This window comes from Macrobrachium rosenbergii, chromosome 7 (genome assembly GCF_040412425.1).
Source record: "Macrobrachium rosenbergii isolate ZJJX-2024 chromosome 7, ASM4041242v1, whole genome shotgun sequence".
In the NCBI taxonomy this organism is placed as follows: Eukaryota; Metazoa; Arthropoda; class Malacostraca; order Decapoda; family Palaemonidae; genus Macrobrachium; species Macrobrachium rosenbergii.
The window spans coordinates 34229049-34253079 of record NC_089747.1 but is presented as its reverse complement, the minus strand read 5'-3'; the positions used below and the strand labels follow the sequence as shown (position 1 = coordinate 34253079).

The 24031-nt window shown below is 43.1% G+C and overlaps 1 protein-coding gene and 1 pseudogene across 7 annotated transcripts in view; both read right to left on the bottom strand.

Moving 5' to 3' along the window:
• Positions 1–24031, bottom strand: part of Ars2 (arsenic resistance protein 2) — a 179576-nt gene that overhangs the window by 127414 nt on the left and 28131 nt on the right. For all 7 annotated transcript variants that reach the window (XM_067106971.1, XM_067106975.1, XM_067106973.1 and 4 more), the window contains exons 2-5: positions 19341–19471; positions 14320–14457; positions 11861–11983; positions 11299–11472 (exon numbers count right to left, since the gene is read on the bottom strand). In XM_067106971.1, coding sequence (XP_066963072.1) covers positions 11299–11472; positions 11861–11983; positions 14320–14457; positions 19341–19471 — 566 coding nt within the window. The remainder of the gene's footprint in view (positions 1–11298; positions 11473–11860; positions 11984–14319; positions 14458–19340; positions 19472–24031) is intronic.
• LOC136840555 (5S ribosomal RNA) lies at positions 1798–1914 on the bottom strand (annotated as a pseudogene).

Below are 24031 nucleotides of genomic sequence, written 5' to 3'. Positions count from 1 at the left end.
ATAACCTCCACAGCTCCTGACATACTTCCTCGTGAAGGGTCCACTCGGTCGGGTAGAAGCTGCCGCTGTCGACCGAGAAGGTCCGCAGCGGATATTCTCCACTCCTGCAACGAACCTCGCAAGGATCGTGATCCCCGCGCATGGGCCCAAAGCAGGATCTCCTTCGCCAGGCTTAACAGGGACCGGGAACAAGTTCCTCCCTGTTTCTTGAGGAATGCCAGGGCTGTGGAGTTGTCTGAATTACTTGTACGACTCGGCCTGACACTTGGCTCTCGAAGGATTGAAGGGCCAGCAGGATCGCCCCAATTCCTTGAGATTGATGTGCCAGGACACCTGTTACCCTCTCCAGGTGCCTGACACTTTCTCCCCTCCTAGTATTGCTCCCATCCCTCCCTGGGAGCGTGGAAAACAACACCAGGTCGGGCTCTGAAGGCATAGAGAAACCCTTCCGCCAACCTTGAGGGGTCGAGCCACTACCTCAGGTGAATCTTGAAAACGGAGATCTTCAGGGTCTCCTCTAGATTCTCCTTGTCTATTCAGTTTTCCGCCAGGAAAACTGGAGCGGCCTGAGATGAAGTCTTCCCAGGGAAACAAACTTCTCCAGAGAGGAAATGGTCCCCAGCAAACTCATCCATTCCCTCACCGAGCATATTTCCTTCCTTAGGAAGGATGAGACTTTTTCTAAGCATTGCTACTGACGTTCCTGGGATGGAAAAGCTTGAAAGCCACTGAATCCATCTGAATCCCCAGATAGACGATGGACTGCGTCGGGATCAGATGGGACTTTTCTTCGCTCACTAGAAGTCCTAGGGACTTTGTCAACTCAAATTCGCATTCAGGTCCTCCAGACACCTTGACTGTGAAGAGGCTCGGATGAGCCAATCGCCAGGTAAAGCGAGATACGAATACCCGCCAAGTGAAGCCATCTCGCCACATTTCTCATGATAAACGTGAAGATCATGGGGCTGTGCTTAGCCCAAGCAAAGAGCTCTGCATTGAAACACTGTCCCCTAGTACAAACCTCAAAACTTCCTCGACTGGGGATGTATGGGAACGTGAAAGTAAGAGTCCTGTAAGTCCAGAGCGACCATCAATCTCCTGGTCTTAATGCTCCTAAAACAGACTGGGACGTCTCCATCGTGAACTTCTCCTTCACCATGAAGCGGTTCAGTCTACTGACATCAGGACTGGACTCAATCCTCCCGACTGCTTCGGAACTAGGAACAGTCGGTTGTAGAATCCTGGGGAGTCCAGCTCCAGGACTTGCTCCACAGCTCTGGCTCGAGCATTTGCTCTAATAGCTCGAAAAGGATCTGTTGCTTCTCTTGAAGGAATGAGGACGACAGATCCCTGGGCGACGTGCACAGAAGTGGTGAGTCGAGAAAGGGGATCTTGTATCCTCTCTCGATAACTTCAAGGGACCATGTCTGCCCCTCTTACTCTCCAGGCTCTCGCAAACGAAAAGAAGCCTGGCTCCTACAGGTGTCTGGAGGCGCTGCAAATCACTTCCTGCCCTAAGGTTTAGGCGGGCTCCGCCTCTGAAAAGACCTCTACCTCGGGGAGAAGATCTAGAGGAAGAAGCTCCTCCACGAAAGGGCTTCTACTTCCTGGAGGTCTGGCCCGACAACGACATCAAAGGGACTGCCGGGCGTCTTGACGAGTGGGCCAAGAGGTCTTGAGTGGCCTCTTCAAGCTGGAGGAGAGATCCTTGAACAAGGACTGGGGGAAGAGATGGCTCAAACGGGAGAACAGCAAAGCCCTCTGGGCGACGGAGAAACTGACTTTGCAAAAGTATGACGCCAAAGGCATCTGGTGTTCCCAGGCGGTCACCCATCCAAGTACTGACCAGACCCAACGTTGTTTAACTTCGCTGATCGCATGAGAAGCGGTGCTTAACGTGGTATGGCCGTTGGCTGGTAGGGCCATAGGCTGTAAAGTTACAGTACAAGGCCCTCTTCTTCAAGAGGCCCGCACAAAAGAGGGAAGCCAGTTCCTCTGAGCCATCCCTGACTGCCTTGTCCATGCAGTTCAACACGCTGGACAGCTCCCCAGGCAGATCGAGTCGGACTCCTAATCCTGAATGCCTAGAGCCCCAAACACCAGTCCAGGAAATTGAAGACCTCCATGGTTCAAACAGTCCTTTCAAATGGTGATCCGTCTCCGACAAAGTCCAGGACACTTTGGCAGCCGATAGGAGGGACCTTCTAGGCGCGTCGACCAAGCTAGCGAAGTCTCCTGGGACAACGAAGGAACTCTTGAGCCGACGTCCTCCCGGTCTCTTACCACATACCTGCCTTGCCGCTCAGCTTGGACGGAGGCAGGGCAAAAGAAGTCTTGCCTTGGGTCTTCCTTCCTCCATCCAAGTGTTAACCTTCTTGAAGGCCTTCTTCGTAGCCAGAGACGAAGTCATCTTGACAAACCCCGCGCTCTCCTCGTCTTGGACGGCAAACAGCCGAAGGAGGAGAGAGAGGGCCGAGGGTTTGAAACTTGTCGCCAAACAAGTCCTTGAGAAAGGCCGGCTAACACCTGGTAGTCCGTAGACGAAGAAGGAGGCTGCTCAAGGACTGCAGGCTCCGACTCACAAGAGACTTCTCCTCTTCAATGGGAGAAACCAGAGAGTCTCACAAGGTCCAACACGCAGATGGGAACACGCTTCCCGCCCGCAGTCTTTGATTGCTCTGAAGCTTCACGTTGAACAACCAAAGAGGCGTCCTGATGAGTCCATCCGAAGCGCCCTGCACGGCAGCGAGAGGAGCGCCCTGACGAGCAGCTACAGAAGCGCCCAGGATAGCTGCTTGCGCGGAGCGTCACGATGGCGGTCCAGCTGATGCGTGATGCACGGCAGCGAGAGATTGCTCTGAAGAGCAGCTACAGAAGCGCAACCAGGATAGCGCTTGATGAGCGCCACGCTGGTCGTCCAGCCGAAGCGTCCTGCACGGCAGCGAGAGGGGCGCCCTGAAGAGCAGCTACAGAAGCGCCCAGGATAGCTGCTTGCGGAGCGCCACGATGGCGGTCCGCCGAGCGGGCATGGCAGCGAAAGCGCTCCTGAAAGAAGAAGCGCCCAGGATAGCTGTTTGAACGAAAGATGGCGTCCAGCCGAGCGCCCTCGCTGAGAGCGTCCTGAGAGCAGCTACAGAAGTTCCAGGATAGCTGCACGTCACGCTGCAGCAGAGCGACGATGGCGATCCAGCGAAGCGGAACACGACTGGGAGACGCATGCTTGACACAGAAAGGCCCCAGTCAATATATTGTCAAAATAGGCTACCTACTTGGGAAGTCTCAACTCCCGCTTAGCCTACCCTCTTGAGGCTTTAGAATTTGCCCCACGTTAGGCAGGTAGATTTAAATCAGTCTCTGGGAGATAAAACCTATTCTCCAGGCTTTAACTAAAATTATGGTAGGTTATCTCCTCACCCTGACTAAAACTAATGTTTGATACCGACCTGAGTAAATTATGGCATCTTTAACGCTTTACGTGCTACTTTGAACTCCAGAGCACGGATGGTGTTTACTTTTTTACCAGAGGCAGCCATTTGCCTACGTATACTCTAGTCCCGCTGCTCGGTAGACTATCTCCAAAAACAAACCTTACATTCCTTTAATAACTCCATAAGTGTTTGATTTTGTTGTAACAACATAGTTGGAAAACTTTATTGGACATATCTCTTCAGCGAAGCTCGAGGTTTTCACGACGACTTTGAATGAAACTATTGTTTCTTCTTTATTATCGCACTCCTGGAATCTATGCACCTTCCAGATAATATTTGTTAGCCATCTTCCAGATGCAAAGGAGCACTATTAGTGCAACAATGAAATCCTGAACTAATAAATTAGCAGGGTGGGACTCAAAGTAGCGATCATTTATCATTCAAACCTGCCCCTACACTATGCATGTAAAGTGAGGATCTACCAAACTTCGGGAAGCCTCACCTTAAACTCATTCACACAACATACTCTGAAGCTAGCAGAACTAGATCCAGACATCATCCAAAGAGCAATCAAAATCAAATTCCCACAAAAGCGTATGCCAATCCACAATCCAAAGACAAAATAAAACCAAAAGTCAAATAGAATACTTAAGTGGAAAATAACAAGTTTACGAAATCCAAAGACGGAGGTACTGAAAACAGATGTTGACAGTACCGGCGACAGAGAAAATCTGAATAGAAAATGGGAATGGTTCCTGATACCACCTCCAGCGGCGGAATGGGTATTAACCACCTGGCCCACACTGCGTGTGCCGCGAGTTTTTGGAATTCTGTCGGACTTCGGAGAATACAGCTGTATATATATCTGACAGGTAAGTTGCATGAACAAACCAATATTTTTCAGGAACAGGAAGTTACTGCTTCTTGGAAAAAAAAATCTGTGAAGATGGACATAAGCACCTTCTGTAGGGAGATGTGATGAGTGACTTTTTACTCTGAAGGCCCATGCCACTTTGAACTAGTTGACGTTTGTGTACGTAAGAAAAACTTTGGGTACTTTTTACATTCTCTATTGCCTTTCCTTCCTTATCTTGGTTTTCGAATTTCTGAGAATATACTAGTCTCCATTCAAATTCCTGTGCTTAAGCATTTACCTTTGGGGATCCGAGTTATGACAGTGATCACCTAGAATTATGTACTTCTTTCTGACAGTGTGTGCGCCTACAGAACTTGTATAATGCTCAGAAATTGATTATGCTAATTACTGAAAGACTTGTATTCATCCTTTCTAATATGTATTTTTATAATAAAATGAGGTTTTGTACATACTTACCTGGTAATTATATATATAGCTGTAGTCTCTGATGTCACGGCAGAAAATTGAAAATCGCGGCAGCGCTAATGAATGGTCACGTGACACCCTTTCCCACCGCCCTCTACAGGTGAGTGAGAGGGACCATAACCCAAACTCTTCATATGTTTATGCCATACCTGTCCATGAGAGGGGAGGAGGGTGGGCTTTGATTATATAATTACCAGGTAAGTATGTACAAAACCTCATTTTATTATAATACATTTTTGTACATATAACTTACCTGGTAATTATATATATAGCTGACTGGCACCTTGATGGAGGTGGGCCATGGCAGCTAATATGAAAAAGTCTAGACAATTGTGAAAATAAAAAACACAATGATGGTTCCTTACCTGTTGAGGTAGCTGATTTGATGGATACTGCCTCTTAATCTGCTATCCTCAACTTGCACCAACTAGGTATATAGACCTGAGGGTTAAGTGCTAGAGGGCTACATGCCAGTCGAGGGCTCACCGTGGACTATGCATGATAACCAACCAAATAAATGCCCCTGCCCAGGGCGCAGTACACGAAAACACACAGAACAAATCAACCGAAAAAAAAAAAAAAGAAGAGGGGTGTCACCAATAACCTGTACCTTAAAAATATTACCCAATATGTAAGACTGTTGGGTACTCCTAGTCACAATGTACCCCCAGACATCCCAGAAAACAACAACGCTAACCTTAAGCAAGAGAAAGCATCACAAGGAAGGATCGACTTCCTTTATTCCCTTACCCAACACCGTGCCAGTCACCACAAACGGTCCCAACGCACTGCATCCATCATATATTGTCTCAATCTCTCTCAAATAATGAGATGCGAACACTGACCTACATTTCCAAAATGTAGCTTGAATAATTGAATCTAAGGAAAGATTCTCCTATATGCCAAAGAGGTTGAGACCGCTCTCACCTCATGTGCTTTAACTTTAGAAATTTGAAGCTGCACATCTTCTACCTGGTTATGAGCTTCTACAATCAGGTCTCTCATAAAGAAGGAAAGAGCATTCTTCGAAAGAGGCCTACTCGGATCCCTCACAGAACACCAAAGATTAGGAGAGGGACCTCTCACTGCTTGAGTCCTTTCGAAATATACTTTTAATGCTCTTACTGGGCATAAAAGTCTTTCTTCTTCATCTGGTCCCACCAAACCGAGAGACCAGGGATCGAAAGGATCTCGGCCAAGGCTTAGACGGAGTCTCATTCTTTGCCAAAAAACTCAACAATGAAGAACAGACTGCCTTACCCCTAGAAAACCCAATTCTCTTATCTAGGGTGTGCAACTCACTGACTCTCCTTGCTGTAGCCAAAGCTACCAAGAAGATTGTCTTCCTCTTAAGGTCTCTGAAAGAGCAAGACGATAATGGCTCAAACTTACTGCCCACAAGCCATTTCAAGACCACATCTAAATTCCAGGAAACCAATCTCTCTGGAATTCTTGGATGCTTCAAACGATCTGATAAGATCTGACAGGTCCTTATCATTTGAAATATCCAGGCCCTTATGCCTAAAGACTGTCGAAAAGCATTGCTCTGTAGCCCTTGATCGAAGACGAAGACAGCTTCCTATCCACACTCAGATACAGGAGGAAGTCTGCGATCTCTTCTAAAGTGGTCTTAGAAGATGATGTGCCAGTCTTCCTACACCACTTTCTGAAGACTGACCACTTAGCTTGATAAACTGCTGTGGAGGACTGTCTCATGAGCTCTAGTGATGGCTCTAGAGACCTTCCTCGAAAAACCTCTAGCTCTGAGGCAACGTTCGACAGTCTGAACGCAGTTAGCTGAAGAGCGGATAGACCCCGTGAAATCTTCGGAAGTGAGGCTGTCTGAGTAGATCTACTCTCGGTGGTAAAAGCCTCGGGAAGTCTACGAGAAGACTTATCAAGTCCGGAACCATTCCTTGCTGGCCAAAACAGAGCAACCAGTGTCATTCGCACATCCTTGTGGGACAACAACGGAGGAAAGGCGTAAAGGTCCAGACCTTACCAGTCCATCAGCATTGCATCCACGAAGACTGCCCCCTCGTCCGGCACTGGAGAGCAAAAAAGAGGCAGTTGAGTTGTCTTCTTGGTGGCAAACAGATCTATGAGAGGACGACCCCATAGATTCCACAGTTGGAGGCAAACTTCTTGATTTAAGATCCACTCTGTTGAGAGTACTTGAAAGCTCCTGCTTAGCTCGTCTGCCCTCACATTGAGCTTCCCTGGAATGAACCTTGTCATCAACGCCGTTTGGTTCGTTTTCCCCATAACAGAAGATCTCTCGCTACCAGGTATAGCGAGAACGAGTGGGTCCCTCCTTGCTTTTTATGTATGCGAGAGCTGTTGTATTGTCTGATTGGACAATCACTGCCTGGTTCCTTACCACCTTCGAAAATTCTAAAAGGGCTAAATGAATGGTCTTTAATTCCTTCAGATTGATGTGCCACCGGTTGTTCTCCTTCCATCGGCCTGCTGTTTCCAACTTGCCTAACGTGGCTCCCCATCCTAGATCTGAAGCGTCTGCACACAAGATGAGGTTGGGGTTCTTTGGGAACAGTGAAATTCCTTCCTGAAGTTTCTCTGGAGAGTTCCACCAACTGAGGTCTGCCTTTATCTCCTCTGAGATTTGAAAAACAAACGAGTCCGGGCTCTTCTTCCTGTCCCAGACTTCTCTTAAAAGAACTGAAGGGGCCTTAGATGTAGTCTCCCCAAACTCACAAACGGTTCTGCGGGAAGACAACTTCCCAAGAAGGCTCATCCACTCGTTGGCGAGCACTGGGTCTTCTTCAGAAAATCTCACACTTTCAACAGGCACGACTCTACCCTCTACACCGACAGAGAAGCCTGAAAAACTACTGAGTTCATCTGAACTCCCAAATAGACTAATTCTTGAGATGGCACCAGATGTGACTTCTGCCAATTTACCAGTAGTCCCAGTTCTTCGGTTAGATGAAGAGTCTTTACCAAATCCTTCACACACCTTTCCTTCGTCTTCGCACGCAGGAGCCAATCGTCTAAATAAAAAACTGTTCTGATCCCCAACAGATGTAGCCACTTCGCCACTGATGACAAAACTCTGGTGAATAACTGGGGGGCCGTCGAGAGGCCGAAGCACATTGCCCTGAACTGAAACACTTTGCCTTTGAACACAAAGTGAAGGAACTTCCTCGAAGCAGGATGGATCGGGATGTGGAAATACGCATCCTGGAGGTCGATGGATACCATCCAATCTCCTGGAAGAAGGGATGACAGCATTGATTGAGTGGTTTCCATCACAAACTTTGTCTTCTTGACAAACAGGTTCAAAGCGCTCACGTCTAGAACTGGCCTCCAGCCTCCTGACGCCTTTGGTACTACAAAGAGACGATTGTAAAATCCTGGGGAGAAAGGGGAAGAACTTTCTCTATTGCTTCTTTCTCTAGCAAAGCTGACACCTCTTTCTCTAGAGCACAACATTTCTCTGAGTCTAGAGAATAAGCCATTAAGACCACTGGTTCCCTGGACAAAGGAGGGTCCTTCAAGAATGGAACTGAATAGCCTTCCTTTAAAACCGAGACTGTCCAAGGTTCTGCTCCTTTCTTCCCAGACTGTCCAGAAAGCTGACAGTCTGGCTCCTACTGGTGAATGAAGGGAGGCGCTCTCACTTCTTGTCGGAGGGTTTGATCGCTTTAGGTACAAAACGACCTCTCCCTCTCGATCTGGGAAACGATTTAGCAGGGGCTCTTCCACGAAAGGGCCGACCTTGAGAGATTTTTCCGTCGACGTTGTCGGGCGAGCAACTGTTGAAGGCAACGGTTTAGGCTTCTTGGTGGACTGTGCCAGCAAGTCTTGAGTTGCCTTCTGTTGAAGAGTCGAAGCGATCTCAGATACTATTTCCCTCGGGAAAAGATGTTTCCTATCTAAAGGAGCGAACAACAAAGCTGACTTCTGGGACCGAGAGACTCCTTTAGTGGTGAAAGAACACCATAGTTCACGTTTCTTGAGAATTCCCATCGTAATCACAGAAGAGAGTTCCATAGCCGCATCTCTAATGCTCCTGTCGATGCAAGCTAACACGTCGGACAGGGAAGCGAACTGATCGTCCTGAAGGGCACAAGCTTTCTTGCAGAGGTGATCAAATTCCGATGTGGAAAAGAATACTTTGGCTGAATTAAGAGCCGACCTCCTGGCGAATCTACCAAACTAGAGAAATCTCCTTGGGAGGAGGCAGCTACTCCCAACGAAAGATTCTCCAGTCTCGTACCAACCACCACGACGAGATGACAATTTGAAGGGGGAAAACAAAACACAGTCTTCCCTTGTTCCTCTTCTCTGCAAGCCACTCCTCCATTTTCTTCAATCCTTTCTTGGCCGAAATAGAAAGAACAAATTTGGTATCCAGCGAAGTGTCTGTCCTATTATCACGAGCGTATTGAGATTCGGGAGAAGCTGGAGATACTGGTGAAAAGGAATCCGGAAAATTCTCCAGAAAATACTGAAGCAGTTGCTTATAGCTCGATAAAGGCTTCTCTTTCTCTGGTTGTACCTCCGCCTCCGATTCGAAGCAACATCACCACCAGAAATCGGAGAAAGATCCAAGGATCTAGATGGAGGAAGATTCATCTTCCGAGGAGAATGCAGCACAGGATCGCTTCGTAGGAAGCCGCACATTCGATGAAGGAGCATCCTTTTGAAATCGAAGCAACTTGCAGTTCGTTCAAGGAAGGATCACTTTTTCCATAAAGCCGAGAATACTATCAAGCTTCCTATTCATTTCCGCCAAAAACAAATCTTGAGGCAAGGCAGAAGAAGGAGAATGCGGAACTGAACGAGGCACGGTGACCGCAGGAGTTGGAGCTTGACAAGAGTCACCAGGAGAAACAATTTTTGGCGCTTGGTGCATGGCGCCAGGAGGATCGTAGCGTGGCGTATGGCACGATGAGCCAGGTGAAACGAAGGATGGCGCATGGCGCGTGGCGCTAGATGCAGCAATCACGCCAGAAGCAGCAACAACAGGCGAAAACAACACCACTCTCTTCTTACGCAGCGTCTCCGCGCTTCAACACATGCCTCTCGTCTCCCGAATCCACGGAATGCGAAAAACATTCGGGCTCCTCCCAAAAACTACACGAAGGAGGTTGATCTTGAAGCGCCACTCTTTTCTTGGGAACTGCCAAAGGAGATGCCAACCTAGACCTCTTGAATGGTCTCGAGACATCTTTACGCCCCAACCTCTCTTAGGCGAATCCTCACTCGACATACTCAAAGACATACACCTCCTTGATGTGCCTTTTCTATGGCTAACATCTGCATCCTGGGAAGCGACAACAGGACTGCTTGAGGGCCAACTGCTCGGGGGCAGGTCCCACTCACCTCCCTTGGGCTTTCAACTTGCCTCCTCCCTGGTGCTGGGGAGTTTGACAGAGGTCCAGGCCTAGGAGAATGAGTGGGCCGAACAGCCAGCTCCTCCACTGCACTATCACAAGACACTGCACTTCTTACTACCAAAGACTTACTCATCCGCTCCATGGCAGCAAGCATCACACTAAAACGCCGCATCCATCTGCGTTTTAAGACTGGCCACGATATCGGGTTCTGGAATAACGGGGTCTGGGATAGGAGATTTGTTAGAAGGAATATCAGGGTTAGTAACTGAAAAAGATAAATCCTGACTATCACGGGAGGATAAAGAGGTAGTCCTAGCTGAAGCTTTTCTAGCTCTCTCTTTTGAAGCCTTCTCAGATAAGCATTTAAAATCTTCCATTCTTCCCTGACAAATCCTTACATTCTTCACAGGTTAACGATTGCCAACATACCTGTCCTCTACACCCCGAACACACAGAATGAGGGTCAATGGTAATTTTCCTAATCTAGTTTTGCAGCCCTTGCTACAAAACCTATACACCGAGGACCAGTGTCCGACATAATGCTAAATAAGGAAGGCGGGGATGAAAAAGCTAAGCACAAACAATGTCTGCCAAAGATTCAAATCAAACAATTGTACATCACCAACAATGTCCAACGAAAGAATCAGCGATAATTCTCTGCTAACCTGCACCGGTCTTACCAGTACCACACGGCAGAAACATATGAAGAGTTTGGGTTATGGTTCCTCTCACTCACCTGTAGAGGGCGGTGGGAAGGGGTGTCACATGACCAATCATTAGCGCTGCCGCGATTTTCAATTTTCTGCCGTGACGTCAGAGACTACAGCTATATATATATAATTACCAGGTAAGTTATATGTACAAAATTAATCTTTCATCACATTGCAGACATCCAAACTTTGGGAAGTCTGTGGCATAAATAATGGAGTCCTGTACTGTACTGTTATACATATAGAAAAAAGTGTGGTGGGGTAACTGTACACCAGATTGGCCATTAAAGCAAAGACAAAGAAACACTTTCAAATGCTAGCCCTTCAGCAAAAGTATAACACATCACCTACACCTTAAACTTCTTCCTAATTCCTTACACCACCTAGTTTGTCTTAGGCCTCCTATCCCTACATCTTAACTGGTACTTGTTGATGATATCCCATAACCTACTTACCATTCCTCCTCCTTATGATTGACAAAGAATTCATTTAATTGCTGGCGTTTAAACTCTAACTTATAATCTGAATATTTCCGTAAAGCTTCTTCTTCACTTATGGAATCGTCACACTGCTCCATGAATGACTTGAAGGACATCATGGGGGGCTGCGTTGGTCCCAGATCATCCAGCCTAGAATAAGACAATATAAATAAATGTTAAGAAAATAAGATTTACACAGTTATCAAACTAATTGTTTACCAAATGTCTGCTGCTCTTTATAGTTTTAGCTCACAACTAATTAAAAAAATACAATCAGTAACTAAGAAAGGACTTTCCTGACCAGCTGTTAAGGGTAATAACAGCAAGAACAAAATGAATTTCTATATTCTATATGCTGACAGACTTTCCTCATATTATTAGAGAAAAAATAAATGACTGATACAACTAATTGATACACAGCTAACTGGATGCAAAATACCAGTTGTCAACTTATCCATCAACAAATGATACACCAAGCTTGACTGCAATTTGCAAGAAAGCTTTACATATATTCATTCACATACAAAATAAAACATACCTTCCTGCTGCTCCTCCATGAGCAGCTGGATGACCATAGTCTTGTCCATAAGCACCTCCATAAGTGCCGTAATTGCCACCACTTGCAGCTGCATTATCATAAGGTGTATATCTCCTGTCATCCCTGAAACCAAATGTATTGTGTACCATACAAAGGAACTGCTTCATCAATAGTTAACATGGCAGGAGAACAAAGCTCAGCATTCATAAATACATCTCCCAACAAGGGCAAGTCTTCAACAAATGACACATGCATTAAACATGAAACTACTACTTCAAACCATCTCAAAAGCAAGCTGAGTACAGCACATACTTGATGTTCTCATATATCATATAAATCTTGCTTTTGTTATATGTCAGTACAGTAAACACCCCCTTATTCACGGGGGATGCGTACCACACGCCCCCCACCCCCAATAGCTAAAACCAGCGAATACTTAGAACCCTTCTAAAAACACTTAGAACTGCCTATTTTGATAGTTCAAACACATGCAAAGCAAACTAAAAATGTTTATACAGGTATTATCCTACTTACGATGGGGTTAGGTTCCAAAAAAACCATCGTTCGTTGGAAAAAATTTAAGCAATACCAAAACGTATCCCGAACATAGCCTAGCCTACACTAGGGTATTCGGTACCATGTATACATATATGGTAGCCTAGCCTACACTATAAAATGTATTCTTTACATACACGGTGTAGTAATTATTAATATCAGCTAATTCTGGAGGTTCATGCAAAGTGACTTATGATAATTCAATACAAAGAGAAATTGAATAACAAACAAGAATTAGCTTAGCCTACACTAAGGTATATTGAATACATACACGGTAGCATAGCCTACTCTATATTCACATATCGTATTATACAAATGTCAACATAACGAATATGCATCTTTTCCATGGATCTTTTAAATGTTATGCCTTAATTCACTGTATCCAATAATACTGTATACATTCTTATATTGCTTTTGTATTAAAAATTGTGTTCATAGCGAACAGTGTTCTGATGTGGAAATGTTTATGTGGTGTTTATTTCGCTGCATTTAACTCAGTTCTGAGTGCTTTTCTTGCTTCTAGTTAGCGTAAATGAATCTAGATACTTTATTTATAAGGGGCAAGGTTTTTTTTCGTTATACGAAATGTTTTTAAGTCGAAATATAGCTCAAATACATCTCGTTGTGAAATTAATTTATCTATTATTTTTGTTAATAGATAACGATGGTCGTTTTGGGGCGTTTGTTTTGTGTAAAAATACTGAAGATTCCGTTCACTATTTTCACTTGATTTCATAATACGAGCTTTACGTATTTATTGTTTATCGGCGTAAAAATAACAGTAATGTGTTCTTTCATCCTCAGTAGTTTTGATTAAAATACTTTCTCTCCCATTTTAATCATGATCGATTTTCATCCATGCTGCTGATGCACGATAATTTACAGTATAGTTATTAGCAGCTTGAACATTGTTTTCTCAGCTTCAGCTACAACTTGCAGCTTAAATTTAGTAGTATATTTCCTTGACAATCTTTTATCCATACTGAATAAGAGTATAATATAAAAATATATCAGTCCAATTTTCTACTTAACATCATTTCTGCCATAACCTACGGTAATTGTTTGTTACTGTAGGATGGTTGAAATACAGGTAAACGGCTGTTTATCTGATTCGGTTATAAGCAAAACAAGTTTCTTGGTCGGATGTTTATGGCTGTATGAATTTACGCAAGAGTACAATGTTACTAACACTACTTTTATCATTCTCTTTTACTTTTTAACTAGAAGATGGGACAAAGAAATGGAAGAAAAGTTGTCTATTGTAATTTGGTCTCTCACTGCCTGATTACGCTCCTGCCTGTGCCCGTGCAAAATTTAAAAATATTTTATAAATAACATTGTCACATATCGGTATTAATTGCTTTCCCCATTGCAAAATTGAATCATCGTAAGGTGAATTATCGTAACTCAAGCATTACCTGAGTATTTTAATAGTTTTATCACAAAAAGTGCATTTAGTCATGAAAATGACATGAAAATACAGAATTTAGTGAATATTTCTCAGTGAAAAATACAGCGAATGGCCGAATTTTCCGTGAGTAATGGGTAGATAAGTTCCAAAGAGAAATCCGTGAATACTTGAGTCCACGAATCGTGAGAGCGCGAATAAAGGGGGTTTACTGTAAATCATGTAATGCTGCAATGATTTTCCTAAATGGATGAATTGAAAATGTTTGACAGGAGTCCTACATTCTGAACATTTTCCACACTATTCATACTAATAAGGGCTCCAAATATTTAAACCTATGGGGGCACGAAGCAAATTTATATACTCGATGCCAGACCTTCACTAAGGACAATCACCTATTTCCACATTTAAAGACCATATTATTCAATGCCTAGCTTTAATGTTACCCAACCAAACTTTATGAGTTTTGGCATAATTCATAAATACAGAAACTCACCAATCCTGTCTCATTCTCTTAACCGGAGGAGACATATCATGACGACTTGGAGAATACCTGTCACGAGATCGACCATACTCTCTGTTGTAATCACGACGTGAAGACCCACGCTCCCGACTCCCCCAGTTGTCACGACTCCTAAATGGAAGGTAAAATTCAAAGCCAATATATTAAAAGAATTCCCCCAAGATCCTATAAAATATGAGGGAATGGGAGAGAAAGAGAGTAGTTGGTCCTCATAAGGAATAGGAATGTCAGATCTCAAATAACAAATATGTAAAATTATGCAGACTGCAAAGATGAAAATATCTGAAAATACAGGAACCAAGGAACTGACATGATAATGGTAAAATTGAACTCATTTCAGTTATATCTAATAAATAAAATGTAACAAATTTTTAAAATTAATTTGTACTTTTCCTAGGTAAACAAACCATCATCTTTTATGTAGTATTCCTCAGCCTATGCTGGAATCGTTTGTTGAAACTTAGTAGCAAGGTTGTTAACAACTGGTGGTTAACATGGGTGAGTAAGGAATACCCTCACTCACCAGCAATCACCATGCACTTTTGCCTTTGGCATCTGGGACAAAGAGAACTGGTACAGGTGGATATAAAAGGATCGGATTTATATGCCGACAAAAAATATAAATACTTTATTTTTTAATAAATCTTCATTTTATAGCTTTTACTTGACAAAAAATATAAATACTTTATTTTTTAATAAATCTTCATTTTATAGCTTTTACTTAAGTGTCAGCAGGAGTTCAACAGATTACAAAAGAAAAACAAGAACACTTTTCTATCAATATTCAGTTTTCCATCCATCTACTTCCCCCAAACCCCAACCGGGGACTGATATGTACAAAAACTTGTAACCGGTCAGTCTACTTTTGTCCACTTTGAATGTGGAGAGGTAGGGATGGCAAACTGTATAATGAAGAGTTAAGTATTTTAAAAATAAATACAAAATTAAGTACCATTTATATTTCTGACATGAACTTTATTATACAGCTGATCCCCACAATTGAAAAAGATGGGGCAAGGTGGAAATCACTCAACCCTTTAAAGGATACTTAGTATCAAAATATTATGTACAAAACAAGTCTGTTTATCCAGTGAATTCAATCCACCCGCTTTTATTGCCACCTTGGGAGGATTTTCACTTGTACAAGAACCATGAAGATACCCAAGATTTCTTTGGAGGGTACCCTGCAGAGCCAACAATAGATAACTAACAGGTACCTACAAACAAGACGGTACACTTCCTATACTCAACACTGAGTACCTTCAAGCTTCCCAAAAACCACATTATTATTATTATATTATTAAAATAGATTAACCAGACCACTGAGCCGACTATCAGCTCTCATAGGGCTGGCCCGAAGGATTTGAATGGAATACCAGGTCTAGGCCAGATACCAAGCACTGGGACCAAACAGGTCATTCAGTGAGGTGATGAATGAATCGAAATGAGACTAAGAACTGCACAAAGGCGCATGCTTTCACACTGGAACACACGCACACAACAAATACATTTACTCACGTTTCCACAAAAAAAAAAAAAAAATAAATAATAATAATAATAAAAATAAACAAAATTCAGAATAAGTTAAGTAACATTTAGTTAAGTAAAATTTAGTTTTTAAAATTCATTAAATGCCCTAAGGGTTTTCATATTTTCATTATTTACTAATTTTTATATTTTATCCATTAAATTACAGTTCTTCATGAATATCAAAATTGGAATGATTGAAAATCTATAGGCTTCTGAAAAAATTTCCCACATTGATTTATTTCCAAAAGTTGATACTCGCCGTTTATTATATTTTGGAGACTCACACAATACATGTTTGACTGTTATTACCACTTTGCACTCTGAACATTCAGGAGCTGGGTTATGTGGGTTGCTCATTAAGTGTTCATGTGTCAGGCGAGTATGGCCTATTCGCAGACGTGTCAGAAGTACTTGCGCATTCTCTCTCTGATATGATGAACTCCATTTTTTAACACCAGGTTTTATTTGTTTTAATTTGTTATTTTAAGGTTCTTCATTCGATATATATTGCCATTTATTTATAATACCTGTTTTTATTTGTTCCATAATCATTAACAGGGATATTTACATTTGATCTTGTCATATGGGTTGCTTCTTTGGCTGCTTTATCAGCCTCTTCATTTCCTCTGATCCCCATATGGGCAGGGATCCAACATATTTCTACATTTTTCCCATTATTATATAACTTATGGTTTGTAGCTTTGAATACCTTCTATAGAGCTTCTTGAGTCACTAAAAGTCACAAAATTACTGAATGATGTTTCTTCAATTATTTTTATGGCTGATGCAATTGCACACAACTCTGCTTTGAATACCGAAGCATTATCAGGTAGAGAGAATTGATAATTTTGTCTTGGGGTACTGCAGCATATCCCACTCTCTGGCAGGCTAAGTTTGGGTTTGTATCATGAAAGATGGTTTGTGTGAATTGGTTGTTTCGTTTTTCTTGTTATGATTTTTTTTTTTTTGTATGTCAGGAAGGAGTACACTAGTTAAGTCTGTTTTTTTTTTTTTTTGCAGTTTGCTGAGTGTGTCAGAGAAGTGTGGCTTGCCCCCCTTCAACCCAAGGTGGAGGTGAGAGAGAGAGAGAGAGAGAGAGAGAGAGAGAGAGAGAGAGAGAGAGAAATGACGAACGATGCCACCCCACACAATACTGTCTGTAACCTACGAGAGGGAGTGATACTGTTCTCGTGCATCGATATTAATTGTTTTCATCTTACCATCATTAATGTATATATAATTCTTATAAATAAAAGCATCTTGATAAGACAATAAGATTTTCATTAGCCAAAATAATATTTCCATGAAACAGTTCAAATAATTTCCACAAAACAATAGTTGTTAACAGTAGCCTGAAAGCTGGGGTTGGAGGTAAGCATCAGTATGAAAATATTTTCATGCAGATTATAGTATTTCATAACTAATGACAATGAAAGCATTTTAATAGCATAATAAAGGTTTTCATCAATCAAAATCAATGATTTCCATGAAAATTTAAAAATAACTGCGCAATACGAGTAGCCTAGTTGTTGGTCGTAGTTGTGGCTAGCCTAGGAGATGATTGTTGATCATCGTGTTTATAAAATTCATCCAAAGTAAAATATTTTATAACTTGCATAAATAAAAGCACTTTAAAAAGGTCAAAAGGCTTTTCAACACACAAACTAATGGCTTTCCATGACACATTTCAAATAATTTGCTCATAATATTTGTATTTGTTGAGATTACCAAGAAAATTAAATACTTACCTGGACCAAAACCGGTATACACGGATTTCCTTTTGCATGGGGGTCTTTGGAACCAAACCCCCTTGTAAAAAGAAGGACTACTGTACATGATACTGAATACCCTAGTGCAGGCTATGCTATATTCGAGATACGTTTTTTTCAACAAACGATGGGTTTTTTGGAACCTAACTCCCTCGTAAGTAGGATAATACCTGTAATGCTTTCAGTCTTTCACTTTCTTTTGCTAAGGTTGATTCTACTGTGTTTTCCTTGACCTTCAAATGATATTTTGGGCTCTAGGCCACAACACTTCATGTCTGTACATTAAAATATTGCAACTAGAATCTTCCAGATTAAATCAAATATTCATCATATGAGGTTTGAAATATTCCTGGTCCTATTTCACATACATTTCTGCTCAATTTCCCTTTGCTCTGTACTGGAGCATAGGGTTTCAGTGTTATTACACTAGAAGGTTTCTTTGATTTTTCCAGACAAAGGTTGTCAGTGGAGGTTGCAGAGGTCATCACCTGTGCTGAAACATTATCACCAAGGGGTCCTTGGGTACTCAATTCTTTATTTCTACTTGGAAAAAAAAAAAAAAAAAAAAAAAAAAAAAAAAAAAAAAACTGAAAACTTTAAAAAGATATCATCAGCCTTTCATGGAGTTTATTTTTCTACTAATGGCACACGTGAGAGCTGACTCCCACATGCCCACCCCCTACCCTACCCTACAGGGGATGGCACAACATGATTAGAGTGGCCCAAGCGTAAACCAAATGTGCTTGCTAGGACCGAGGGTATTACATGAATACAATCATCCCCACCCTAATCATATGGGCAAATAGGATAGAATGCCAAGAGTCCTATCCCCAGAAAAAGACCCCTGGAATCTGTGGCCCAGCCCTGCATAATAGTTCTGCCCTTGAGCTATTAATCTGATATATCTCAGGTCCAAACATTATCAGGTAGTTGATGGTCCTACCACAGTTCCCACTATTTGGCTTTGGATATAAATCCAATTCCAGGTATGATATCTTTTCCTATTTATAAGGTCCAATACATTTTAGCAAATGTGGAAAATTCCTCAAAAATTTATCAAAAGGAATATATAATGATACATGGGACTCTTGGGGCTCAAGCCCGGGAACAAACTTCTGGGGTTCAAGAGCCCCCTCACCACATCAAGGTGGTCCCATGTCGAGGGGGGGAGGAGGTAATGGTAGGCTAATGTTACTTGCCTTCCTCTACCTAAACATTTCTGACAGCTGCAGATCCTACACATACAGAGGAGCAGTGACAAGTGGGGATCCTAAATAGAAGGTATGAAGTCACTTACACTCGCCACACCCTTCACACCTCTATTATACAGTATACACTTTTTCCATGATAAAGTAAACAAAACACTCAAACACACAAGTTCCAGCTTAAAAGTCAGCAGTAATGCAACAAGATGGTCTTACTTCATGGTGGCTGAGGGAAAAGTGTTTGACAATGACAGGTCAGCGAGGATACTAACCCATTCACCACCTCTACATCCAGTTAACTACCTCACTGCCAGGTTTCAACAACCAATTTCAGGTCATGATGAGGAATACTTTTACATAAAAGGTGTTGGTTTGTATTTCCATATGAACAAATGGCATTCAACAATCCTTATGGTATACTATCACTGATAAAGGTTTATACTGTATCTTTTAATTCTAAAATGGTCATGAAGAGTGCCATACACAGTACCTATCAGACCAATCATCTCTTCCTCGTCTGCTGTCGTCCCGTCGGTCTCTTGTGCTACTGCTAGTGTAGTCTCGCTCACCCCTGAATTTGTCCCGCCTGCGGCGTTCGTACTCATCATCCGAGTCACCCATCTTAAAAACAATAAACACAAAGAATGTATTTTCATGAAGAGGATCAAATTCAATGATTATTAATATTAACATTTACCACAATAGGGGTAGGGGGAGTTCAAGTCATCTGCTGGAATCTCCCTTGACTGATGCTTAACAGCTAAGGTCACATAAACCTGAAATTTGACAGAAAAATCTCTGGAAAAATCTTTTACTATAGTACTACCAGGGGCTCAATTTTATTTACTTTTTCTTAACTAAAGTTCATTACTTGTTTGTGCTTAGTGTTATAAAAAAAAAATGTCACTTTTATGATAAAGTTTTATATACACTTACCAAGTCACTGCATAGCTAATAGTTTCACTTAACTGTGGCAGTTCTAAATTCGAAATTCGAGGTAATGCACTATTGTTTTAGTGAAGGTAACTAGACCCCACCCACTACTGGGGAAGAATAGGTACAAAAGTGCTGAAGAGCCCAATTCGTTTGTGCCCTATGCCCATGAGAGGGGAGGTAGGAGGGCTTTGATCATGTAGTTACTTGGTAAGTATATATGAAACTTTATTTTATCATAAAAATGTAATTTTTATACTAGTAACTTACCAGTACTTACATAGCTGAATCCCACATTGACAGGAGGTGGGAAGCATGGACATTTTCCATCCAAAAACACTCAATAAAGGAGATGAATTTGAATTAGAAATGTGGCTGGCATTGATATAACGCTTGTTGTAACCTTATCTGGTGGGTGAGAGAGCTACAGCAGGTAGATGCTGCCTCTGGTTGGCGCTCATCTCAACCTGTAGTGACGCAGCAGTAAAGCCAAGAGTCATCTCTACTTCAGCGGGAGAACCTTGCAGTCAAGGAATACTCAGAAGACTGACAAGGCCCTACAAAATAAATGCCCTTGCCCTGGGCGCAGTACAATAAATACAACCAAACATCTGTTACCAAACAATATTAAAACCATCACCCAAGCAATAAAAACAAAGGACTAGTGGGTACTCCAGGTACACAGCACCCCCCGGCATCACAAAACTCAGCATCCTTTAACAAGGTGAGGAGATAGAGGATTGGAAGATATATCCACTATCCTTCTTCCCCCAATACCATGCCAGTCACAGCCAAAGGGCCTAACGTACTGCAATTATTTATTATAGACTGTCTCCACATCGTGCACATAATGGGAGGCGAACACTGATTTTGACTTCCAACAAGTTGATTGGAGAATCGTGAGGAGTGACAAGTTTTTCTTAAAAGCCAACAAAATGGTGACTGCTCTCATCTCATGAGCTCTTACTTTAAAAATAGAGAGATCGTCTTCTTGAATCTTCAAGTGTGATTGAAATAACACTTTAAAAAGAAGGCCAAGGCATTGTTAGATAGTGGTCATTTTTTTTTTTTTTCAGCTCCAACTGGGCAGTGTTCTCTCTGGGTCTGCTGGCCCAAGGATATCTAACAAGCTCTTGATTGTAAACAAACAAGGCCAAGTGTCAGACAAGGTTTTGTTCTTTGCCAGGAATCCAAGTGTGAATGAGCAGACTGCATCTCCTTGCAAAAAACCCACTTGCTTACTGAAGGCCCATAATTTGCTGATCCTCTTTGCTGTAACTAAAGCAACTAAAAAGAGGGCCTTTTTGTTTAAATCTCTCAGCAATAAAGCATGATGGGGCTCAAATGTTGGGCCGGAGAGCCATTTAAGGACATCTAAGATTCCAGGCAACTGACGTAGACTTCTCTTGCTTGGAAGTATCTAGGGACTTAATTAGATCGCTTACATCTTGATTAGCAGACAATGCGAGACCTTTATGTCTAAACACTGAGTTTAGCATAGATCTATAACCTCTGACTGTACAGGTGGCCAGCCTTGAGAGGACCTCACAATATTAAAAAATCAGTGATCTGTGCTACAGAGGTTTTAGAAGATGATACGCTGTGTCTTCGCCACCAGTCACAAAAGATTGTCCACTTTGTCTGGTAGACATTTGCAGAAGACTGACATCTGCACTTGGCCATTGCTTCTGCAGCTTTTCTTGAGAAGCCTTTGCTCTGACAAGCTCCCTGACAGTCTGAAGCCCATCAGAGCAAGAGCGGATAAGCCTGCATGGAAGTGAGGCTAGTTTAGAAGGTTTCTCTTCTGAGGGAGAAGTCTTGGGAAGTCTATTAAGAGACTGAGAAGGTCCGGAAACCACTCCTTCTGTGGCCAAAGCAGAGCTACAAGTGTCATGAACTTGTTTAGGACTTCCCTCACCATGCTAAACGGTGACAAAGGCAAAGACATCAAAGTCGGACCAGTCCTGGAGCATGGCATCCATTACCCATGCCTGAGGGTCTGGGGCTGGAGAACAGTAGACGGGGAGGCGATGGTTCCTCGACGTCGCAAACAGGTCTACCAAGAGTTTTCCCCAGTTTCCACAGGTCGGTGCACACCTGTGGATTCAGTGTCCATTCCATCGGAAGGACCTGTTAGCAGCGACTTAACTCATCCGCCAGAATGTTTAACTTTCCCTGGCTGAAGTGACTTATTATCCTGGTACGCTTGATCTCTGCCCAAAGATTCTTCACAGCTTCGTAAAGGGAGAAGGAATGAGTCCCTCCCTGATTTTTTATGTAGGCCAATGTGGTCGTGTTGTCCGAGTGGACTGTGATTGTCTTGCCGTAAGTCTCGGTTGCAAAATGTTGAAGGGCCAAGTGAATCGCCTTCAATTCCCTTACATTTATATGTAATTTCTTCTCTTCCGACAACCACTTCCCGGATATTTCCATGTCATTCAAAAGTGACCCCAACCCTGATCCGACGCGTCTGAGTACAATGTCAGGTCGGGGTTCAGCGGGTACAGTGACTTTCCTATTGAGAACCTCTCCTCTGCCAGCCACCACCAAAGATCCTCCTTGATCTCGGGAGTGATGTGGAACATGAAGGAGTCTGGGAGAGTTTTCCTCTGCCAACCGGCCTTTAGGAAGAATTGTAGGACTCTTGTATGTAACCTTCCTAAGGGCACAAACTTCTCGATGGACGAGTGTCTCCAGCAGACTCATTGGCTGTGCATGATGGCCAAGATATGAACTTTCTTACTTTCTTCACGCAGTCTTGAAGCCTTTTGTGGGACGGAAAAGGCTGAAAAGTAGAGCATCAATCCTCATCCCCAAATAAAGAATCGACTGTGTCAGAGTAATCTGGGATTTCTGGACACTGATTAAAAGACCCAACTCTTGGGCCAGCAGCAGTCTTTTGAAGGTCCTATGTGCATCTTTTCTTCGATGGGGAGTGTAGTAGCCAGTCATCCAGATATAAACAGATGTTGATCCCCATGAGATGGAGCCATCTTGCTACAGGGACGAGAACACAGGTGAATACTTGCGGAGCTGTAGTGGCCAAAACACAAGAGCCCTGAATTGAAGGGCCCTGCCCTGGAATATGAACCACAGATACTTCCTTGAGTCCAGGTGTACTGGGATATGGAAGTACACATCCTCCATGTCGATCATTACCATCCAGTCTCCCTGATGAATGGCTGACAGGACTGAATGGTTCATTTCCATTTTGAACTTGGTGGTCTGCACAAAAAAGTTCAACGCACTGGCGTCTAGGACTGGTCTCCAACCTCCCGAAACCTTGGGAATGATGAACAGTAGGTTGTAATACCCTTCTGTGCTTATGTCTTTGACCAACTCCACAGCTCTTTTCTTGAGTGGCCATGATACTTCTTCCTTCAGGGCCAAAAACCTCTCTGAGTCTTCCGAGTAGGCTGTTAAGCTGATGGGCGAGGATGTCAAAGGTTTTTCCCTGAACAGGATGGCATAGCCCTCATAAGATTTTTACTATCCAGGGTTCTGCATTCCTGGCTTCCTATTTGTCCCAAAACTGGATAAGCCTGGCTCCTATGGGAACAGGGAGGACTGGAACCTCACTTGTGAGAAGCCGGTTTAGAGGACGAATTCTTGGTTGGCTGGACTGATTGCAGATTTGAGCGCAGGAGAGGCTGAAATTTGGTTCTCCCACCTCAAAAGGGCTGCTGTTGCAATGGGGAGGGGCAGTTCTCATGCTGAACGAGACTGAAGTGCCACAGGTTGGTTCCTTGGTAGGCCTTGTTGACTGCAACAAAAGGTCCTGTCTCGACTACTTCTGTAAGTCAGACGCGATCTGTTCTATTGTAGCTCTTGGGAATAAGGCTGCCCAATCTAAAGGTGCAAACAGGAGGGCCGATCTTTGAGAAGGAGTAACACCTTTGGAGGTAAAGATACACCATAGTTCCCTTTTCTTAAGAACCCCCTTGGAGAATAAGGTAGCCAGCTCCCGGGAGCCATCCTTAATGGCCTTATCCGCGCACGAGAGTACTCCCAGCCATTCCACAGCAAAGTCCTCTTGAAGTGTACTACAGTCTTCTATTTTCTTGGCCAGTGCCCGATTGTCCAGTCTGGGAAGCTGAATACTTCGAAGACTTGAAAAAACGTCTTTCGCAAAACTGTCTAATTCCGAAGCTGTGAACAAATCTTAGCGGAGTTAAGAGCCGATCTCCGCATTGCGTCCACAAGGCTGGAGGTCCCCTTGGGAGGAGGCAGAAACTCCCAGTAAAGGTA